Source organism: Myxocyprinus asiaticus, chromosome 33 (genome assembly GCF_019703515.2).
Source record: "Myxocyprinus asiaticus isolate MX2 ecotype Aquarium Trade chromosome 33, UBuf_Myxa_2, whole genome shotgun sequence".
Lineage (NCBI taxonomy): Eukaryota > Metazoa > Chordata > Actinopteri > Cypriniformes > Catostomidae > Myxocyprinus > Myxocyprinus asiaticus.
The window spans coordinates 35,234,969-35,259,185 of NC_059376.1; the positions used below are offsets into that span (position 1 = coordinate 35,234,969).

The window sequence follows — 24,217 nt, forward strand, 5'->3', positions numbered from 1 at the left end:
CCACTGCCTTGTTGAACTGTTGCCTTCTGGACGGCGCTACAGAGCACTGAGCACCAGAACCGTCAGGCACAGTACGTTTTTTCCCTTAGGCTATCCATCTCATGAACAGTTAAAACTGCCCCACTGAGCAATAATTACGTGCAAAACACAGCTTAGTCTATTTATATTTATCCAACATATCCTACCTCTTCTGCCATACATTCCCTTGCATCTGTATATAACAGATTTGTATTTGTACATACGTGTATGTATGTATATATATATATATATATATATATATATATTTGTCTTATTGTGTATTTCTATATATACTTATATTTTTATTCTATTTTTTTTAATTTTTATTATCTCTGTCTTGTTGTATTGTTTTGTGCACTGGAAGCTTCTGTTACCAAGACAAATTCCTTGTATGTGTAAGCATACTTGGCAATAAAGCTCATTCTGATTCTAATCAGAACAGAGAGCAAATCTTATGAAACGTCTGCTGTTGCACAATAAATGACATTGTGCTGCCACCTTTTGGAGGTTTATATGTAGGCAACTGTATGCATTAAATATATCACATTTATAATGTTACAACAAAGCAGAGATACAATGAAAACAAAAGTGCATTTTATTTGAAAGTTGACAAATTAAATATTTGAGCAAAGAGAATTAAAAAAAAAAAAAAAAAAAAAGTTCTTCCTCAAAACAAAATGATTTACATAAAGCCATTATTTGACATATTTTACACACTGAAAAGGATTTGGCCAAGAGGCAAATTAAGTAAATCAAAACAGATTTATTTCTCCGGAATGCAAAAACCCAAGCCGATGCATTATACTATGAGAGCAGAATGCAACTAGGTATTTTAAGGCAAAAGTTATTCTGCACACAAGCATGACACATGTATGAGCTAAAGACAATTCGCATTCAACAGTCAATTTTCAGAATGCTTGCTGGATCTCCTAGCAGTATGATGCTGGTTGCAGGCAACAATAGACTGTTCTGATCCATCAGTCAAAATATTGCAAGTTTCCCTTTACAATTTATTTCGTACAAACACAGTTAAACATATTGATAACACAACTTTGCCTTAAAATTGACAAGTTGTAGTGGATTTGACAGAGACACTTACAATATTGATCTTTTGTTTTTTTGATCAGCCAAGAACCAAAGCAAACCCACAATTATAGTGACAGAAAGCTTGGCTGGACGCTCTGAAGTGAGATATCTGCCTTTCGTTTATCCAGAGTTTTAAGAAATGAAGATTTAGTAAGATGCCAAAAATGTCTTGCCCTCTACCTTGTTGCCCAAAAATCATCATAAAAGATTTTGTCTCTGAAGATGCTTCCAGTCTATTCCAACACACAAAACATGACATGATCATGTCTTAAATGTTGGAATGCTCTCCAGCAACATTTCTGCCTTCAAAGCACTGTATGGAGGCTTTGAGCATCAAAAGAAAACAAGCTATATAATATTTAAGTTGACCGTTTAACCGAAAGGAGATCTGACAGGTTGTTTGACTGGCATAATAAATACAATAGGAGGGGATGTTGTCTAACACTCATCTCAAATCAGTGTTCAACAAACATATAAATACTCTTAAAGGAATGTCACCATGAAATTAAAATTCTGTCATCATTTACCCTCATGTCAATCCAAACCTGTTTGACTTTTCTTCAGTGTGACACAAAAGTAGTTGTGTTAATGTCCTGGTCGCTATTTTCCATACAATAAAAGTACATGGGGACTTGGGCAAATGAGGATATGAGAGAACTGTAATTTTTGGTGGAAAATTCCTTTATAACAATGCTCTTTGAGGTGGTGGTGATGAACAGATCAGTATGACACCATGAAAAACACTTTATTCTTAAAACTCTTGGCATGAGTAACATCTGACCCCAGATGGAAGCCTATGCAGGGTTTCAGTCGAGTCTCCTTGGAATCTCATCAGTTCTTGAATCCAACGTGTGTGTGTGTATGTAAGGAAGCTCTAGTCACTGGGGAGGTTCTGCAGGTAGGTAAGGATGTGTTGGATCTTGACTAGTCGTTCTTTTAGAGTTGTCATGGACAGGACAGACAGCTGGTAACGAGGATCGACAGGAAGAACAGCTAGCAGCCACCAACAGCATGCTGGACCATTGGGTGTGACCTACAAAACAGAGCAACAGTGTGTTCAGTGTCTTAGGGTAGTCTTGAAATTTCATAGCAGGCTGGTAATACAAATACATTAAGGAGGTCATATCATGCATTTTTCTATTATTTATTATATTTATTTAAATTCCCCTCCTTATGTGTGCAGTTTTTGCAATAAAATTAATTGCCAGTACTTTAGTTTTCCATAAACATTTTCCACCCTCTACATGACCCTTAGAAATTGAGGTCTGTTTTTCGAGTCCAATAAAGTTTGAACAGCCCAATTTTTCAATAACAGCCTCTTTGCAAAGCCTGCATGACATTGAAACAGTTCCACAAAACAATCTGCTCTGAAATGTGATGCATAAACAGATGAAGTTAGACTGAAATGATCAGGTATATAGTTAGAAAATAAACTGATTTTTCCCCTTTTTCACCAAATTTGGAATGCCCAATTCCCAGTGCGCTTTTAAGCCCTCGTGGTCACGTAGTGATTCGCCTCAATCCGGGTGGCGGAGGACAAATCCCAGCTGCCTCTGCGTCCGAGACCGTCAACCCGCGCATCTCATCACTTGGCTTGTTGAGCGCGTTGCCACGGAGACACAGGGCATGTGGAGGCTTCACGCCATCCACCGCTGCATCCACGCTCAACTCACCACGCGCCCCACCGAGAACGAACCACATTATAGAGACCACAAGGAGGTTACCCCATGTAACTCTACCTTCCCTAGCAGCCGGGCCAATTTGGTTGCTTAGGAGACCTGGCTGGAGTCACTCAGCACACCCTGGGATTCAAACTAGCAAACTCCAGGGGAGGTAGCCAGCGTATTTTAACATTGAGCTACCCAGGCCCCCCCTCCTCTTTTTGGACTGGAGAGAAAGTTTCGAGTTCTGAAAATTAAAGTATATTTTAACATCAAGTTTTTCTGATCAAAAGATCAAGGACATTTTTATTCCTCATGATATGACCCCTTTAACATTGCTTGGTTTCGTAAAAGAGAAACGATCAGCAAAACGAAACTACCTTGAGCATGTCTCTAAAATCAACCATACAAACCTTTGCCCTTACTTAGAAATCATGGGACGTTTTGGCCCATAAAATCTTAGTCTCCTCATAAGGACAGGCTGTTCTTCTCTTACACAACCATGACCTCTGTTATCATTCAAAGTATGCCATCCCTCTTCAGGACAACCCGCTAATATGTTTACCAGACTTTGTGTGTATGTGTTTGTGTGTGTGCATATTTGTGCCCGATTGTGAAAGCTGTCAAGTTCACTTCCGTTCTTTCTGACACATACATGGTGTAACTGTTCTTGTGTCTTATGTAAGCGAAACCCTGATTGCAGTTTGACCCACTTCTTCCTGCCCAGCCTGCTATAGAAGAAAAGTGGACAGGGCTTCTATGTGTAGTGGGGGATTAATCGAGTGGGAATTACCTGGATGTCAGCCTCTCTCTCAGGCATTGGGCCAAAATGCTGGAGGATCTGGTTCCGGAAACGGTTCTCCAGGTTCTGGAACCATTTGCGGGCCTGGTCATACACCTGATCATGCAAAACTTGTAGTTTCTCCAGTTCTTCCTCGTCATTTACCTACAACACAAAAAAAAATTCCAACACAGTTTATTTATTACATATTGACCAATATTGCTTTTTGTGACCTATGCAATACTGATTATTGTCCAATAACCGATTTGCAGAACTGATTTTTATTCAATCATATTTTTGACACAATGACAAAATAATTGTTAATTGTTATATTAATAATTAAAATATAAACTACAACAATAATAATATAATATAAATTATGAATATTTTAATGATAATAACAATATTACTATTGACAATTATATAAAGTAAATTATATTATTATCATATCATTTTCCATTTATCGGTAGATCCAATATTGAGGAACCACTTACCGATTAAGTAGAAAAGTGTGAAAATCAGTAAAAATATAATCTGTCTCTAATCTTTATTTACATTTAGTCATTTAGCCGATGCTTTTATCCAAAGTGACTTAAATGAGTAGCATATAAAAAAAAAAAAACATTAAATTAAAACTTAATTTATCTTTTTGTCAAACTAAACTGGAGGACATATGGTCTCTTAAATGTTTTCAAAACAGATTTGTGAAAGTCCTACACTTCTTTCCCTGCAGATTTTTCTGCATTTTTTCCCTTAATATGTAACTCTCCAGATTTTAATTATGTAATCTAACATTCCAGCAGTGGTGTATACCTTCATATCCTTAAGATATTCAATGTTGGCGATACAATATCCGTCTTTCATTCCACGCGAGAGAACGCGAAATCTCTTCCCACCAACTGTATCCACGATAGAGCGTCCGTCTGGGAGGAAATGTACACTGCGAATCTGGAGCATGCAGCCGTAGTCCACAAACCTTCAAAAATAATTCATCAAAATATACATCAACTTTGTACATAATCAAAAAGACAAACTCACAGTTCCTTTTCTTTTCTTTTTCTTTTTTAATCTGTTCAAATGTCATTACATTTCTCGTTACATTGTTCATGTCATTTACATTTATTGTACAGCTGAAGTCAGAAGCTTAAATACACCTTAGCCAAATACATTTAAACTCAGTTTTTCACAATTCCTGACATTTAATCGTAGAAAAAATTCCCTGTCTTAGGTCAGTTAGGATCACTACTTTATTTTAAGAATGTGAAATGTCAGAATAATAGTAGAGAGAATGATTTATTTCAGCTTTTATTTCTTTTATCACATTCCCAGTGGGTCAGATGTTTACATACACTTTGTTAATATTTGGTAGCATTGCCTTTAAATTGTTTAACTTGGGTCAAATGTTTTGGTTAGCCTTCCACAAGCTTCTCACAAGAAGTTGTTGGAATTTTGACCCATTCCTCCAGACAGAACTGGTGTAACTGAGTCAGGTTTTTAGGCCTCCTTGCTTGCACAAGCTTTTTCAGTTCTGCCCACAAATTTTCTATCGGATTGCGGTCACTGGTATTGGCCACTCCAATACCTTGACTTTGTTGTCCTTAAGCCATTTTGCCACAACTTTGGAGGTATGCTTGGGGTCGTTGTCCATTTGGAAGACCCATTTGCGACCGAGCTTTAACTTCCTGGCTGATGTCTTGAGATGTTGCTTCAATATATCCACATAATTTTCCTTCCTCATGATGCCATCTATTTTGTGAAGTGCACCAGTCCCTCCTACAGCAAAGCACCCCCACAACATGATGCTGCCACCCCCATGCTTCACGGATGGGATGGTGTTCTTCGGCTTACAAACCTTACCCTTTTTCCTCCAAACATTTTGATGGACATTATGGCCAAACAGTTACATTTTTGTTTAATTAGACCAGAGGACATTTCTAGAGTAAGATCTTTGTCCCCATGTGCACTTACAACCTGTAGTTTTGGCTTTTTTATGGTGGTTTTGGAGCAGTGGCTTCTTCCTTGTTGAGCAGCCTTTCAGGTTATGTTGATATAGGACTCGTTTTACTGTGGATATAGATACTTGTCTACCTGTTTTATCCAACATCTTCACAAGGTCCTTTGCTGTTGTTCTGGGATTGATTTGCACTTTTCGCTCCAAACTATATTCATCTCTAGGAGACAGAATGCGTCTCCTTCCTGAGCGGTATGATGGCTACGCGGTCTCTTGGTTTTTATAGTTGCGTACTATTGTTTTTACAGATGAACATGGTACCTTCAGGCATTTGGAAATTGCTACCAAGGATAAACCAGATTTGTGTAGGTCCACAAAGTTTTTCTGAGGTCTTGGCTGATTTCTTTTGATTTTCTCATGTCAAGCAAAGAGGCACAGAGTTTGAAGGTAGGCCTTAAAATACAGGTACACCTCCAATTCAGCACACCTCCAATCAGAAACTAATTGGCTAATTGTCTAAAGGCTTGACATCATTTTCTGGATTTTTCCAAGCTGCTCAGAAGGCACAGTTAATTTCTGACCCACTGGAATTGTGATATAGTCAATTAAATGTGAAACAATCTGTTTTTAAACAATTGTTGGAAAAATGACTTTTGTCATGCACAAAGTAGATGTCCTAAATGATCTGCCAAAACTATAATTTTCTAATATTAAATCTGTGGTTAAAAAATGAGTTTTAATGACTTCAACCTAAATATATGTAAACTTCTGACTTCAACTGTTCATATCATTTACATTCTTTCTAATAGACAAAATTATTTAATACTTTTTTCTTTTCTCTTTTTTATGTGTGATATTAATTTTCTCCCCCCACCAATATATTATTCAACAAATAAATTAATACTAATAATAAATAAAAAATAAAAAAATTAATAGAAGTACAAGTGCATATGTATGTTAGCATTTTGTATGCATATAATGTATATACACATATAAACATTCATACTGTATATCTCACAATTTGATTCCAGTTCGATAGTGCATACATGCATAAGAGCTTAAACCCAGAGAGAGAGAGAAAACATTTTTTTTTTATTATTAAAAAGACATAACAATAATAGTAAAAAAATAAATAAAGGACTTGGTAAAGCAATTCCATTCGACTACTTTTCTGTCTTCCCACTTATTCTTTAATTTCATATATTAGATTAAATGGAGCCCATCTTTGTTTAAAAAATATATATATACATATTTTCTATTAATTTCAAATGTTACCATCTCCATAGAATAAACTTTGAGTACTAAGTTTAGCCAATCTAATAAAACGGGCTTCTTGTCTTCTCCAATTTCGTGTTATTTGTTTAAGGGCTGCAATTCTTAAGATCCTAAACAAATACAACTCATCTCTATAAAGGACTAAAGGATATATACCCAAAGGTATGGTCTGTGCTTTTATTATATTTGATATATTGAAGATTTGGCCTATTGTCTGGATGACTCCTGTCCAGAATGTTTATAAAACTTTTTACAAGTATAAAAGATATGTATATGCATTAATCTCACCACACTCTCTCCAATACTTTGGAATAGATTGATTATACTTAGATAATATTTCTGGTGTTATAAAGTATCTCATATTTATTTTCCAAGTATATTCTTGCCAAAATGGAGATTGTGCGATTGTATGGAGATATGTACTTCTTTAAAAATCTGCTCCATTCACAATCCGTTATTTTTATATCTAATTCTATTTCCCATTTTTCTTTAATATTATATAATTTGTCAACATACATTTTTTGGAATAATTTATAAAATTGTCTTATTACATTTTCTTTTAGTTTTATTGACTTATTATATACCTCAAAAAGGGAATGAATATCATCTACTTTATTTATTTGAATTTCATCTTTCAGATAGCTTCTTATTTATAAATATCTTTAAAATAATTTCCTAGATAATCCATATCCACAGTTCCATGAGAACAAGTATAAGCAAACTTACCCTTTCTGGGGGTCGTTGATGCACATGCCGAACTGACGTGTGCCAGTTTCCATGCAGCGTCGGATCATAAGACGGTACCGTGGCTCAAACACATGGAGGGGGCAAGGCACAGTGGGGTAGGCCATGGTACAGACAAAGATGGGAACATTCTTTGTTAAACTAGGGAGAGACAGAAAACATAGAGAAAGCTTGTTTATCACATTCCATTCAGTGTGATTTGTAGATTAGATTGGAGTTGTGCTGGTTATGCTAACAGTGTGTAAGAGTGTTTGAGAAACAAAACTAGAGCACCACGGCAAAAGAAATCATAACTTAAATTTTACTTCCATTAAGAGATTGAGGTCTGAATTAAAGAAATACAAAGACAACACATTTACAATTACTTTGCAGCATGTATACAGTATACACTTAAACATAAATGCATGACCATTATAGTTCAATTCATAAACAAATAACTCTCATGAGCTGATTCTTTTAATAAATCAGACAAAACTCACAATGTCCCAAGTTAGCATTTCAATGGTTTTAATCATTCTTACTAATAATTTACTGAATCTGTCAGAGCAGTTACTGAATTGACATTTGACTTCATTCACGTCGGACTCAAAATTAACCGAAAATTGTTACCATACGTACTAAACCCTCAATGGACCATAATAAGAAATGTGGTTTCAGCATCAGTACTGTCTGCTTGTTTGTATAATTCATAACAGAGTTTTTTTGGGTGTGTGTAATAAATGGCATTTAAATAAAAAAATAAAGTCACAAACACTGGTGTGTCTGTATGCTTACTCAGAGAGCTCTTTTGTTTCATCCGTGTGCAGTTTCAATCTCTCTGAATGTTCCTCAGATAGATACTGCTTAATGATGTTGTCCAGCACTCGTGTGATTGTGTACTTTCTAAAGGCAAGATACTGTGTAGAGAAACAGCAAATACAGAGAGATGGAGTAAAAGAGCGATTACGTATCTTCAAATAGTTTATAAACAAATTGAAATTCTGCAACAAGGTATATTCAAGGTACACAACTAATTTTCTACAAGTTTAACTGGAAAAGATTTTGCAAAGAGATTTTAGACAAACTACCTCTTTGAGACTTTCTTTGCATAGAGGGCACTGGGGGTTGTGGTCTAGACAGCGCTCCAGACAGTTTTTACAGAAGGTGTGACCACAGGGTGTTGTGACGGGCTGATAGAACAATCTAGAAAAGAGAAGAGATGATGTTGAGCCAAACAAAAGCATCCAAGCTGACTGACACTTTCAATTTGAGTATGGTGTAAAAACAGATAGGGTGACAACAAGCACGCTTAGACTGACATTTAGATAATGAACTTGCAGTCTGACAGCCCAGGCATTTTTGTTTTGTGAAGGATGCTGTCTAAGGCAACTTTACAAGCTCCATTTATTTGTCTTCCTTGTGGCCACATACATACACTGCAGTTAAATACGGTTATCATTCCACTTCTGAGAGCTTAAAAGGGTAGTTCACCCAAAAATGAGAATTCTGTCATCATTTACACACCCCTTATGTTGCTCCAAACCCAAAACTTTGTCATGAGTACATGGCCTATTTGCACTGTTCAAGTAATTTGTAACATAAGCTATTCTAAATTCAGTTCTACATGTTCTATTTCTAGTATATGACTTCTTCTAAAAACATGCTTGTCTCTCACCTCATGCAGAGGGAGCATTCAAAATCATTTGGGTCCAGCAGGTGTTTTGGCAGGGTTCGATGGGACTTGGTTTTCTTGGTCACCACAGGAGTAGCAGCGCAGGCAGTCACTGAAGAAGAAAGGTCAAAGAGAGAATGGAAAGGAGACTTTATACAGGGCAAAACCTATTGTTTTATCATTAAAAACCTCACAAACTTCTTTTTGTGAGATTACTTGTGTTTAAAAAGTGTGCTTGTATTATTTTTGTTAAAAAAATAAATAAATACCACTTGGTTTGATATGTTAATACTGAATGCAATGACAATCTTACACTAAGTGTTAAATACTTTTTTTGCACAATTGTAGACTATGATCAGCACCAACACTGATTACAAGGTTGCAAATGGTCATTGGAAAGCCACAGGCCATTTAGGTTTGGTAGTCATACAAATGTTGTCAATAAAGAATTAAATGGCTTCTCAACTGAATACACAGTCAAAGGATCACGCTAAACGCGGTCATGTGGTATAACTGTGTATTGACATCACACAGGCTTATTTGTTAGGCAAGACGACTTACCTAAATGCTTTTTATGTTTACTGCCATGGCTGTAAGCCACGCCAGGCCCTGCTTCAGACACAGAAAGCTTCCTCTTCAATAGCGCCCCTTTTTCTGGGTCACCCAACTGGGGGGCGGATCTAACTCTTTTAAGCCCCTCCTCTACAGCCCCAACCATCCCGTGAGCACGAAGGGAGTGAGCTCTGCTCAGGCCAGAGTGCTCTAAACTTTCACATCGATCTGATTTCTGTAGACATGAAAAAAATAAGATGTTTAAGTATTTGGCAGAACAATTGACTATTAAGAGCAGCTAACATCGCTGACTTGGTATCACATAGTAGTTCTAAAGTTCTATTAAAATAGACAGTGATACACTGTGTCCTAACCAGACGTGATGCAAAAAGATTCCAGCAACAAGCAATTTGTCTGTGTGATGTGGCACAATCACAGCCAATCAGAACTTATTTGATGTTTAATGTACAGTTATAAGGAATGGATTTTGAACCAATGAGATTTCATGGTGGCTATCCAGGACAACATTGCAGAAATAGAAACCAAGTGATCTACAGAATGGCCTGTTGCTTGTTGTGGTCGCAGCTGGTTAGGACACAGTGTAAAATGGTTTCTAATTCAGAATGCTGAAGGATGGGCATCTTACCTCTGAGTTTTCAGGGGGCGGTTGGGCGGATGCCGACCGATGGACTTGCATTTTTGTGTACTGATTTTGGTCCTGGCCCTCGGCTGCCAGGGTTTTACAGCGCAGGTGAGGGGAGGTAGTCTGGGCTGTCTCTTTCAAACCCACCTTGACATTCTCACAGGCTGGAGATAACAGGTCATGCAAGATCTGAGAAATGGAGAACAAAGAACATGGAACAGAATGATTTAAAACACAGGGACATTGAGGTTTTGTACACAATGCAGCTAAGAATATAGATGAGACGTTTTCATATGTGAATACGTTTAATATTTAATAAAGTTTTGCAAACAGCTTACAAAAACGTACCAAAAGATACCATGGTATTAACATGCTTTATTTGGACGTGTACCATGGTAATACCATTGCTTTCAAGGTAATACCATGGTATTCTTTTAAGTACCTTGGATTACCATGCAAATATCATGATATAAGAGTATGATAATCATGCAAAAGTACCACAGCATCACCATCAACGTGTAAATGAATTTTCAAGTCAGTTGGAGTCAACCAAACAGCTTAAACAGAGTAACAATCTATTTACATAAGGCATAACACTTATAACATTCAATGAATGCACAAATCTTTTATTGTTTTATTTTTTACCTGATCTAACCCTTAACAATTGTTTAACCTAATGTAGTCAGGTAGAAAACCAGTTAATTTAGATGTCGAATGTTTAGAAAACATTTACAGTGTAGCCTAATCTCCATTACACCGCTCTGTATTGCAAGGTCTTCAGTTCAATTTCGAATCTACAAACAGTATGGTTGCTGACATGAGCCGCTGTTTCAACACTCTGATGTTTCATTTCACACCTCATAACTCTATCTCTGTCATAAAAGTTGACCTTGATGCCAGTAAGTCAGATCATTCATGAAGGTCTAAATGATAATTGACAGCTCTGGGGTAAGTAGGGTGAAGAAATCACATTAGGTCAGCCTGCCTGGAAGCCAGACTATGCGGAGTATGTTGGTCTATACATTACTTGGTCAAACACTGGAGTGAGCAAGAGCTCTGATGTTTAGATAAGTTAAACGGCCCTGTAAGTGCTGGGAATGACTGACTGTGTTTTTAAAACACAAATCAGATAAGTATATTGGAAGTATATAAGGCAGCTTAAGTCACTATAGACTTTGTGCTCCATTTACTCCCATTCGTAAGCATCTGAACACTGAAGACTGCAAATCCAGGCTCACAGCTCATACGAAGACATTTTGTATTCCTCTACATACCAAAGTTCAAGTTTGGTAAACTCAGTCCAGTAAATTCAAATTGCCAGAGAATGTTTGACCAATAGAAGATCTAAACGTCACACTCTGACCTCTGGGCACAACACAAAGAATACATATTACAATTGGACATGGTTTGCATAGCTGCGTGAAAGTGGAGTAGATGGTATATTTTAACATTTTGAAAATAATATTATTTATGTGTGTTTTTATAATTTATTTAGAGTGTGAATCATATCCTTCATTGCAGAGTCCAAAGAAATTTAGCATTATCAATGCCTACTGTGACCGTGGCTTTAGACTGTTCACAGTCCTAATAAATGCCACAGTAAAGCACCTACTGTAATTGCATAAGAGCAGCATATGCGAAATGAGTGTTTTAAGCCTTTCTATAAACACACACGAACACAAATGTACACTGAAAAATACACAGATTATAAGCAATGCTCACAGTGCATTTTTCTTGCCTTTCTGTTTGCTTAGGCAGAAAGTCACAAGGCTTGGCCCATCATAAATAATGTACATAATTTAATTATGGACTGTCCTATTCATATGAAACTTCAGTTTGGCCACATCTTATTACAATTTAATTTTGTTTGAAAAGTAAACCTTTTAAGACACGAATAACTAGAACATGTATCGTCACACTTTGACTTAAATGTTAATCAGTCCTGTCCCCAGTGTATTGACCTCCAAGCACTGTATTGCCTTTGAATCAATGCTATCGTGAGACTGTACCTACTGTGCCCACAAATGGCTTTATTTAGTGCACAAAGATGAATAAACAGAATGTGGAGCCACCGCTGACCCTGTGCACTTGCATCCTCTCATTTAGCTGATTTCACTAGAGCTGTATACTGCCCTATAAAGCCAATCATATTAAATACCATTTTCTTCTTTGAAAGTTTGTTTTTTACTTTATTTATTTAAAGTATGGAAGATAAAAAACAGAAAATGGTGGGGAGAAGGAAGAAGAACAGGAATGAGAATTGTTAAAGACTGGATTCAAACATGCATCAACCATATGAGCACCAAAGCTCAATGTGTTAGAGCGCATGAGGTAACTGCAAGGCCACGGCTCCAACACAAATGCAAACATTTGGTCTGGTTAATATAGTCAATTATATAGCTTTTTTGGTACGTGTGTGTAAGTCACAAATAAATTCTATATTAAATAGCTGCAAAGTGAAAATGGCCTAAAATTGTTCATGACATTTTTATTTACCTAAAGCTAAATTTTTGTCTAAATAATGTCAAAAAATTATATCATTACATATAGCAAAGCCTTGTCTGTGTAGTTGGCTGTTGCACTGAAACTCTTCAACTCTGTAGTCAAAAGACTACACATCAGTGTAATGCAATTCCACTTAGCACCCCTCGAAGAGAGAGTGTGCTGGCTATATCATGATATTATTCAAAATTTCAATCCATATCAAATTATAAATCACAACGCAGGGCTTTAATTGAATCATCAACCAAAATGGATCTCACCATACATCAGCGTCTAATAACTATACATTAGGCCCTATATGACCAACAGAGAGAGATTCATCTCACCAATTCCACCTCTTGTTTAGCATGGTGGAAGTTTTCATCTATTGCCAAACACTGTAGGAAGACTTGCAGAGATTCATCTACATGACCCATCTCTTGGAGAATCTTTGCTTTGCAGAAATATCCCTGCAAGTAAGAGAGAACAGAGTGAGCCAAGGGTTTCCAGTGGCACAGATGCTGTTTTTGGGTTAATCTGATCAGAATACTTGATAGTCTAGCCTTGTTAAATGGCCTGAAGGCTAATAACAGTACTAGACACTCGGACATCCTCTCTAACACACACAACAAGCATATAAATAGACAAACACACATGAGTGACCCACATTTTATCCCCTTATCCCCACTTAATTCACTTGTCAGCTTTGCAAACATTCTGTAATTACTCCAATTATGTGATTAACATGATGGCATCCCTTTACAGGGTTTTCCGATGTAAATGGCATAAATGCAGCAGGGTAGTTTACATGAAATTTCAAGCAGTTTCAGCAGTGTCCTGTGGTGTGACATAATTCTATAAATTAATCTAAAACTATTTTCAACTAAATTTTTCCAATACTTCTAAAATGCTTAAACATGCAGTTTTATGACTTCATATGAGTGATTCTCACGAAACCTGTCAAGAAAATGTCCTGTTCATTTTTAACCCCAAATTAATACCAAAAAAAGATATATATTGTTTGCTTAAGGAAAAAGAGGTCTAAATTTAGGACCATTGAGATTTATTGCTTTGTGATATAATTTTTTTGGACACTTTTGCACATTTTACCCACAAATTCTCATTACCGTAACACACCTAGACATTTTACTTTTGTAATGCTCAATCTTTTTGATAATGATTCTCATTACCGTAACATGTTTATTTTTTAACGTACTTCAGTAAAAAAAAAAAAAAATCTGTTGTCCAATGATTTTCTTATGTACGTTATTAATTTACAATTTAAATAATATTTGTAAAAATTCACGCTGCTGTAATGAAAATATCATAATTTACCTTTTTTTTTTTTTTTTTGCACTGCATTGCAGTAATTAAAACTGAGGGTAAAATGGGTGAAACTGTCATGAAAATAATGTCACAATGTAAAAAATCTTAATGGTCCTAAAAATAGGCTTCACTTCTATGTGCAAAGTATAATTTATTGTTTGTTTCTTTGGATTTTGGAATAAAATAGGACCAGGACATTTTCTTGAGGTTTCGGGAGGTGCCCCCTCACATTGTCACACCGCAGCACCATTTAAAATGGAGGCAAAATGGTTTTAAACATAAAAGAAATGGTGACCACTTATAGGACCTTAGATATTAAATTTTCCTTACATCCCTACACTGAAAAATTTTTTTACATTTGAACCTAAAATCCTGATGACTGAAACTGAGTCGTTTCAACCAATATGGGTTCGATTAGAGGTCAACACGGAACTATTTTTCCATCCCGCACCTGCCCGCTCCATTTTACTCCATGTTCACCCGCTCTTTGCCTGCAGTGATTTTCTTCCCGACCGCTCATGATCCTGCAAACCCACATTTGTTTTCCACATAGGCCAAAAGCCATACAAATAGACAGCAAGTGTACACAAAGAACGTTTTATTTTTCTGTTATTGCTATTATCAGATGATGTGTGAAATGATGCCCATCTAACTTGCCTGAGGTTGATTTCTTAACACTAAATTAACAATTTGTCTGAGTTTTACATCCTTTGATGACACAGTGAGTTCACGCTTTGGTCTGCCATTCTTCTAAAGCACCGTTGACTACCTGCATCGCCTGCTTTAAATATTGGATAATTTGATGCACGATTTCTGTGCATTAAGAAATTAATTTTGTTATCAAAAATAAATACGTTGAAAAATTGAATAAGTAATTTTTTTTATTTTTTTGCATTCATTAATTAACCAAATAAAAAAAAGATAGCCTGAAAAATTCAATGTGGATATTGTCTGACTGCCCGCTCCCACACACAACTCATGGACGTACTGTCCGCTCACGCCTTCAACTCGAAAATTTTATCCCATGCCACAAGAAATTTTATCGGGTCCCATGGGAATTTCGCAGGAAAACAGACCTCTAGATTGGATTTTCATTTTAAATGAACTGATAGCAAAAAATGGAACCAGATAAGCATAAAAAGTTTAATCTCTTTATGGGCAAGAATCTACAAAAAGTCAAGCAGCAACAGAAAGCATCTAACCTCGGAGTTACGGCTGAGTTTGCCAATGTTTTTTTAAAGCAGCAATCCAACTATTACAACACTATTACAAGCATGCTGATACACCATGGATCATCTGTGGCTGTCCATGTTAGGAAGATGCACAGACATACCTCTGGGGATGGAGTAGCACTAAGACAAGTCTCCCAGTCTTCCAAAGCCTGATGGTACTGCTTAAGTCCTCTGTGAGCCTCAGCATGACAAGCTCGCACCCACACATTACTAATGTCTGAGAAAGAGAAAAGGCAAAACATCATTAAATTACTTTGATACTGGATTATTCAAATGACTGATTTGTACAGATAATGGCAAAACGTCCATGCATTTTTGTCAGTCTATGAGCCATTATAATATTTATCATAATACTCCTGATCTCACACATTAAATCTGCAAATATCAGTAGAATGTTGCCTTCTTAAAGGAGAGGGCACTTGTGCATTGAAATGCTGCATGAATAAATGGAGAGAGTGTTTAAGGCTCAAGGTAACCAGCAGCACTGCTTGTTCTTCACAAGGGCAAATAAGGATACACCAAATGAGATCAGACTGAAGCACTCTGCTTATGCTGTGTCTCTGATACAGTATGTTCAGTTACGTTAAAACTCTGGACCAACCCTTTTATCAAGATGCATGTCCTGAACACAATGTGACAAGGATTACTAAAGAAGAACACCATCAAAGTGGCCCAATTTATGTGTAGACCCACCTTACGGTTGGTACATTATGTAGCTGTTATGTAACCTAAGCAAATATAATTTCTGCATCATTTCAAAATATCCTGTCATTCACTTAATCAAGATATGATATGAAACCCTTTGCTGTGTTTTTATGAATCAACAATGAGAAACAAATAATGTGCGTCATTGATTCTTCTTGAGATTCAATCTGCTTGCGCAATAATAAAGAATTATTCAGTAAGGGGGTAAAAGATTTTGTCTGTTACATCACAGCTTCAGTGGCTCCATGAGTGACACGCAGTTTTACTACCTTGACCTAGATTCTACCAGTATGTCTTACTGCCATTTTTGGAGAACACACTGTCCTAAGCTAGGGAGCAAGTGAACTTTAATGACCCCATGAAATGTCTTGATGATACTACATTTCCTATTGAAACAGCACATTGGGGTAAAACATGTGCAAATACTAGCTGTAAACCATAACTTGCTACTTGTTATTGCTAGTCAGGGGCAGGTGGTATTTATAATTTAAAGGGAGGGACATTCTTATTCTAGAGCACGTTTGATTGGTCATCAATATTGTTGGTCCCTTTTCCCCAAAAAGAAATAATTAAATGCATACTGTTTATCAAGAAATGTCAGAATTGAATTTTTCCATTAAAGGGGTCTTGCCTTTTTTATTATTTTAATATGTTCCTTGAGGTTCACATATAATATTACATATATATATACACGTATGTAAAAAAAAATGATGTATACAATATGATACATTTATATAAAAAATATATATATAATTTTTTTTTCCACACTCATTCTGATCCTCTGTCAGAAACACTTGGTTTTGGTGCTGCTTCTCCTTTAAGATTTGACAGTAAACGCCCACTTTTATGATTGGCTCTCTGCTCTTGACTGACATGCCATCTCACTGCTCACCGCTACTGGGCAGGGCTATGGAAGTGATTTGTAAAGTAGACGTTGTTGTGGAAGCAGTCAGATACAAATGTCTACCACAGTGTGACATCACAATGTGGAGAAAGTAGAGAACAAGTCCTTTTGGCAGCTTGGTTTCAACAGCTGCTCTTTTTGCAGTGAGGAGGAAGTTTTGAGTTCTGAAACTTACAGTATGCTTTTATAGTACAATGACCTCTTATATGTCCAAACTCCAAAAATCAAGAAAATTTGAGTCCTCTCTTTCAATGGTGATATATGCTCCCTGGTTTTCATTTTCGGAAGCATTTTTCTTTTTTGGATTTTTCCCCTTTTTCTCCCAATTTGGAATGCCCAATTCCCAATGTGCTTTTAAGTCCTTGTGGTCGCATAGTGATTCGCCTCAGTCTGGGTGGCAGAGGACGAATCCCAGTTGCCTCCACGTCTGAGATCGTCAACCCGCGCATCTTATCACGTGGCTTGTTGAGCGCGTTGCCACGGAGACATAGCAAGTGTGGAGGCTTCACGCCATCCACCGCGGCAACCACGCTCAACTCACCACGCGCCCCACCGAGAACGAACTACATTATAGCGATGACCAGGAGGTTACCCCATGTGACTCTACCCTCCCTAGCAACCGGGCCAATTTGGTTGCTTAGGAGACCTGGCTGGAGTCACTAAGCACGCCCTGGTATTCGAACTAGCGAACCCCAAGGGTGGGGAGCATTTTTTTTTAAAACTTCTAATCATATAAAAATAGTGTAAAATACTTCAATTTAGTCAATTTATTAACATAAATTCTCTATCAGAAAATTTGAATGCTTTGTTTTATGCAACAATCTGTTTACCAACGCCTAGAATAGAAAATGAAGAAACATTCAGGGGCCTATTTGTCACTTTTAGTGGCATTTTTGCCCCGAGCACCTGTTAATTTCTGACCCTGATATCAAGTTAGCATTGTTAACTTTTAGGAGTACACTAGCATTTGCGGATGCCTCGAAGCTAAAAGAAATGTACTAAAAGCCACATAATAACAATAAACCATTGTCCAAGATGTTAAATGATTGTTGTAGGCCTGCGTCTTGCTTTTAGCATATTAAATATTATTACTACAATATATCTTATTTTAAATCATATCAAGTCATCTCATTGCCCCTTTGGAAGTTTACTGAGGCCCCTTGATGGGGCCCCCCCTTTGTTAAGAACCACTGTTTAGGCTATTAAATGTATCATCAGCTGTTACTGAGGCAAATTTATATATTATTTATAAATATATTCTAAGTTAGTTATAAAAGCTACTTATATTATTTAATATATATATATAAGTTCCCAATTATCCCTAAACTGACACTGCAGTCTTTTGAATTCCAATATTATTAGTTGATGCTGACTAAAAAAATAAATAACAAAAAAATACGTTTTGAACACGTAGGCTGCAAGACTGGGCCACACATCCCCCATACTGCACAAACTCTTGAACATTATGATTATTACGTCGTCTTTGCTATTGTAAAACTCACTTACCCTCAGATTATAAAACACTTTTTGTGTGTCACGACCTCCCTTACACAACTGGCTCCTAATGCGCACGCGCACTTAACGCGCGTTTTGTAACAGTGTCGCGTTTGGTTACATGATCTAGTGGGCGGGGCTAATGCGTTGACAAGCCAAATGTTGGTCAATAAAACTCTGTCCACCTCGTAATCTTTATGAATAATAAGACATGGCAACGATGTTGTTACGTACTAACTTTGCGCATGTCTGTATTTTCTTGCGAGCAAAAACACACGACGTTCATAGGACTGACAAAGTGACATTTCTGATGTAGAAATGAGAACGGATGGGAACTTACCAGATTCTAATAATTTACTTGTTAGTGCAATAGCCTTGTCGTACTGTTTACTCCTCAACAGGCTTTCGGCTTCTCCTAGGCATCTCGTCCTTTGAACGTCTTTGGGAAACCACTTCTCTAAAAGTCCACATAAAATTACGTTGAGTCGGGGTTCCCCGGGCCTCATCGTGATGTCCTCACTGCAAAGTTTACATTTGGAGAAAGCGTTATGTTGTAAACATCTTCTACAATACGAATGTCCACAGATCACCGTCACAGGCTCGCCTATAAAACTATGACAACCGGGGCAGTCAAATTCATTTGTCCATTCGGGCTCACTCTTTGGAAGCGACTCTTCCCTCGATTTCGTCTTGAAGTTGCGCAGAACGCATCCTACTAAAGTGCTCAGTTGGTCAGGCCGAACCGGGCCATTCCGGAGAGCCATGGCAAACATATCGACAGCGTCTTTCAGACGGTTTTCTGACGCTAAAGCTTCAGCTTTGAATAAAATAAGTTGATGGTGATCGACACGGTCCTCATCGTCCCAGTCGCCTTCTGTTTTAGCTGCTATGAAAAACCTTCTCCTTTCCTCCAAAGCATATTCTTGGTTTAGTCTTTGCAGTGCCATGCTTACGAGTGGCAGATAAGCCACTAATTTAGAAAGAAATAATAAATAAAAAATGTCAAAGCATTTTCAAAATTCACAGTACAAGCAAACGTAGTGACTAGCGCTCCGGGAAATACGGTCGTTTCGCCCATGAGTTATATAAAAAAATTCCATCACGTGACCATCAGCGAGCGCGTCTATTGGCTAGGTGAGACGCATTACAAAACACAAAACCGTCTGAGTTTTGTAACATGCGCTCGGTCGGGACAGCGAGAAATGACTAACATGAAAGAATGCATAGATTTTAAAAGCAAAGATGTCAAGTGTGCCATCCATCAGACACACTTGTCATGTATTGTGTACTTTTAGGTGGCATGTCTTAGAATAGCAAACTGATAGGAATTGAGTGAGATTCCCTTGGCTGATGGGCTACTTAAATAACTGATTACATGAGCCATAGCACTCCGGTTGCACCATACGTCGGCAAAGTTGTGGCGTAATTGGGCACCAAGTCGCAATTTACGCACTACTAAAGATTTGAGCATTGCAACCAAATTAGGCACTGACTTAGTTACAAACTAAGTAGTAGTTACTAATCCCTTAGTTTGAACTTTACGCCCCAACTTAACTGAGACTTTACGAAAAGCTGGTGCAACCCTACCCTGTTGTTTAATTGTTGTGTAATTGCCATGGGTTAAGGAGGACGAATAATATCATGCATTAATTATGAAACTTTTCGTCAGACACACTGCCATTGCACATCTTTTTGTGTTGACAGGTATAATTCTACAGTTCAGTATAATTCTGTCTTCCCTTGTGAGCTCAATGTCTGGGTTAATGTTACTCGACGGTTTTAAGACCGCAGGATTCAGGAATATCGGTGCCTAATTCGGACTGTCTGGCTGGAGCCTACCCCCTTTCGCGTGCACGCGCACAGTAACGCTGTGTTTCCACTAGACGGCAGTAAAAACTCGAAAAATTCGTTCAAAGGCTTCACCCTGTTCAGTTGAGTGGGCAAACCTGTAGATGGCAACATAGACTCAGAAATTAAACTCAATGGCCTTCAAACCTTCTCGTTCCAAATGTCTTTCCCAAACGTGCGTGTGGCCACGGTTATACTGGTTTTTCTACACAATTCATGTCATTTAACACGTTGATGGGTCATTTGAGGTCATTTTCTTGCTCTGCTTGAAAGTAAAATCAGTATGAGTAGAATTTTACACTACAGTGTCAGCTGCTCACGAAATAATTACATATTTAAAAAATATTTTCTTTGTCATTATTACATGCTACTAACTCGGACAATGAAATTATATTGAACAAATTCACACATTTGAGTGTTTAACATGCATGATTATTATTATTATTTTTTATTAGTATCTCATTTCAGAAACATGTTAGTTTTAAATGATACATGCAGCAGACACGGGAAATGTGCTGTAATTGCCTATCTTGCAACATTGGCAGAAAAAAAAAAACATTGTCCTTCTCGGACATATTCTAGGATAATATCTGTTTATTATGGGCGGAGTCATTTTCAGCACCTATCTAGATTCTAACTCCCTCCTTCTTCTGCCTGGATGCTCAGGCATACAAAACAGGTTTGGTGAATTAGCTAACACAGGCAGCAATATAAGTCAAATTAAGCATTTGACTCTTTTGACATAAATAGCCTCATTATGCAGGGGTAAATAACTGGGTGGGGGTAATTTGTACCTGTCTGGATTCTAACTCCCTCATTCTTCTGGCTGTCAGATTGTCATAAAATTAGGTTAGGTGGATTAATATATGCAACACTATATGTCCTATTGAGCATTTGACTATTTTGACATAAACAGTCTTTATTATTCAGGGGGATAATAACTGAGCAGAGTCATATTTTCCCACCTGCCTGGATTCTACCTCCCTCATTCTTTTGGCTGGATGCTCAAATAGTCATAAAAATAGGTTTGGTGGATTAATAAATGCAACACTGAATGTCCCATAAAGCATTTGACTATTTTGACATAAATAGCCTAATTATTTAGAGGGTAATAACTGGGCGGGGTAATTTTACCTAACTGCCTGGATTCTACATCCCTCAATCTTCTGTCTGTGTGCTTAAACAGTCTTCAAAATGGATTTGGTGGATTGACACAAACAACACTGTATGTCCCATAACACATTTGATTCTACTGACATAGACATTCTTATTATTTAGGGGGGTGAAAACTGGGTGAGGTCATATTTTCCCACCTGCCTGGATTCTACCTCCCTCATTCTTATTATTGGATGCTCAGATAGTCAAAAAATAGGTTTGAATGATTAAAACAAGCAATACGGTATGTCCCATAAAGCATTTTACTTTTTTGACAAAGAAAGTCTTAGAATTCAGGGGGGTAAAAACTGGGCGAGGTCATATTTTCCTACCTGCATGGATTCTATCTCACTGATTCTTCTGTCTAGATGCTCAGAAAGTAATAAAAATAGGTTTGGTGGATTAATAAATGCAACACTGTATGTTCTATAGAGCATTTGACTCTTTGGCCAAAGACAGTCTTACTATACATGGGGGGTCATTTTTACCCACCTGCCTAGATTCTACCTCCCTCAATCTTATGGCTGGTGGCTCAAATAGTCATAAAAATAAGTCTGGATGATTAAAACAAGCAACGCTGTAAAAAAACATTCAATGTCATAAAAAAAAAAACATTCAATGACATAAATAATTTTCATTAATCAATTAACATCATACAAAGTCCAGTAAACAGAAAAAGAGCTAAATCAATATTTGGTGTGAACACTTTTGCCTTCAAAACAGCACCAATTCTCCTACTTACACCTGGACACAGTTTTTCTTAGTTGTTGGCAGATAGGATGTTCCAAGCTTCTTGGAGAATTCACCACAGTTCTTTTATTTATTTAGTCTGTCTCAATTACTTCTGTCTCATTGTGTAATCCCAGACTGACCCGATGTTCAGTGGGGGGCTTTGTGGGGGCCATGTCATCTGTTGCAGGGCTCCCTGTTCTTGTATTCTATTCTATTCTATTTGCAAAAGGAATGTTTGTGAGGTTAAAATGTATATTTACTATTGACACACTAAAGTAGAAGATATAAATATGAGGGAGATCGAATCCAAACAGGTAGGTTAAAATGACCACGCCCAGTTATTTTCCCCTGAATAATGAGGTTATTTATGTCAAAAGAGTCAAATGCTTAATTTGACTTATAGTGTTGCCTGTGTTAGCTAATTCACCGAACCTGTTTTTATGCCTGAGCATCCAGGCAGAAGAATGCAGGAGTTAGAATCTAGATAGGTGCTGAAAATGATTCCGCACATAATAAGCAGATATTATTCTGGTATATGACAATGTTTATTTTCCACCAATGTTGCAAGATAGGCAATTACAGCACATTTCCTGTGTCTAATGCATGAATCATTTAAAACTAACAGATTTATGAAATAAGATACTAATAAAAAAATGTAAGCTACACTATGTAACTTTTGGACCTCTAGCAGTTAAAAAATAAAACTGCATGAGTCTTTGTGGAAGAACATTGTTTTGGTTGTGGTTCAGCACTGCTCCTCTGCATGGATGTACACATGAATACAGGACATCTTATCAGAGTGAATGGACAAATAAATAATGAAAGAAAGGAAAAGACGGATATCCGAAAACATGTCATCTGAGCAGGTAAGTGCCATGTCTTATGCTGTTGTTTTGACTTATTGGAAACATTGAAGTTTTGAATTAAATTACGTTACAAAATTTAGGCAACATTTGTTAACATTAGACACAATGATTGCTAGTCTGATAAGGTCAAACATTGTGAAGTTTTTATAACTGCAGTATATTCTGGCCAAATAGACCACAGCAGTAACACATTTTTTATAGATTGTCATTGTTACCAGCCAGTGGTCAACATAATTTCAAGACTCACATGTTCTTGGCAAGCCTAGGACTAAAGGATTTATTTATATAAATTATTGCCATTATTAAGAAAAATACACACGTGTGTTAGCAAGTGAAACGTTCTGCACTGATTACAGTATAATTATTGTATTTCACTACACACAGACGTGTGTGTGATTACACAATTATACATAAACCATATCAACAAAATACCTTACCTGTTGAGTAAGAAAAAAGCTATCTCTGGGTCGCTTTTAAATCCTTTCAGTTGTCGCCACCTCTGAAAAGCCAAGCCGATGTTGATTTGGGTTTTATTACGAACTCTGTCACTTTCCCTTTTTGCTTGTAGACTCTGCTCTGTTTGGAGTTTCTTTGTTTTTACAAAGTGATTTCCTGGTGGTTTGCCATTTTGAATCATCCATGGCCAATTTTTTATATGACGTCAACACGCACGGGCGAATGAGGTATGTATGCAATTTCCTGCAAAATCCGTCCCGACAGCTCTAAAATATTTATAATATACAATCTTTATTATAGGTTTATCAAAGTGTATTTGGGTAAAGTATATACGTGGTTTGGAAGATGGATTTTTGTTGCATTCGCTCATTAATAACATTTTGTTATTATTATTATTTTATTTTTTTAAGTTACATAGCGTAGCTTTAATCATGCATGTTAAACACTCAAATGTGTGAATTTGTTCAATATAATTTCATTGTCCGAGTTAGTAGCATGTAATAATGACAAAGAAAATATTTTTTAAATATGTAATTATTTCGTGAGCAGCTGACACTGTAGTGTAAAATTCTACTCATACTGATTTTACTTTCAAGCAGAGCAAGAAAATGACCTCAAATGACCCATCAACGTGTTAAATGACATGAACTGTGTAG

General features: G+C 37.0%; 1 protein-coding gene across 1 annotated transcript; it reads right to left on the reverse strand.

The window, feature by feature from the left end:
* Positions 1 to 595: 595 nt before the first annotated feature.
* LOC127423794 (LON peptidase N-terminal domain and RING finger protein 1-like) lies at positions 596 to 19,572 on the reverse strand. The gene is made up of 12 exons (XM_051668380.1): positions 18,845 to 19,572; positions 15,503 to 15,618; positions 13,191 to 13,313; positions 10,366 to 10,551; positions 9,729 to 9,954; positions 9,171 to 9,279; positions 8,584 to 8,698; positions 8,291 to 8,412; positions 7,499 to 7,657; positions 4,360 to 4,522; positions 3,559 to 3,711; positions 596 to 2,137 (listed from the first exon to the last, which is right to left on the reverse strand). The coding sequence occupies exons 1-12, from the start codon at positions 19,449 to 19,451 to the stop codon at positions 1,979 to 1,981; spliced, it is 2,238 nt and encodes a 745-aa protein (XP_051524340.1). The 5' UTR covers positions 19,452 to 19,572; the 3' UTR covers positions 596 to 1,978.
* Positions 19,573 to 24,217: the final 4,645 nt, after the last annotated feature.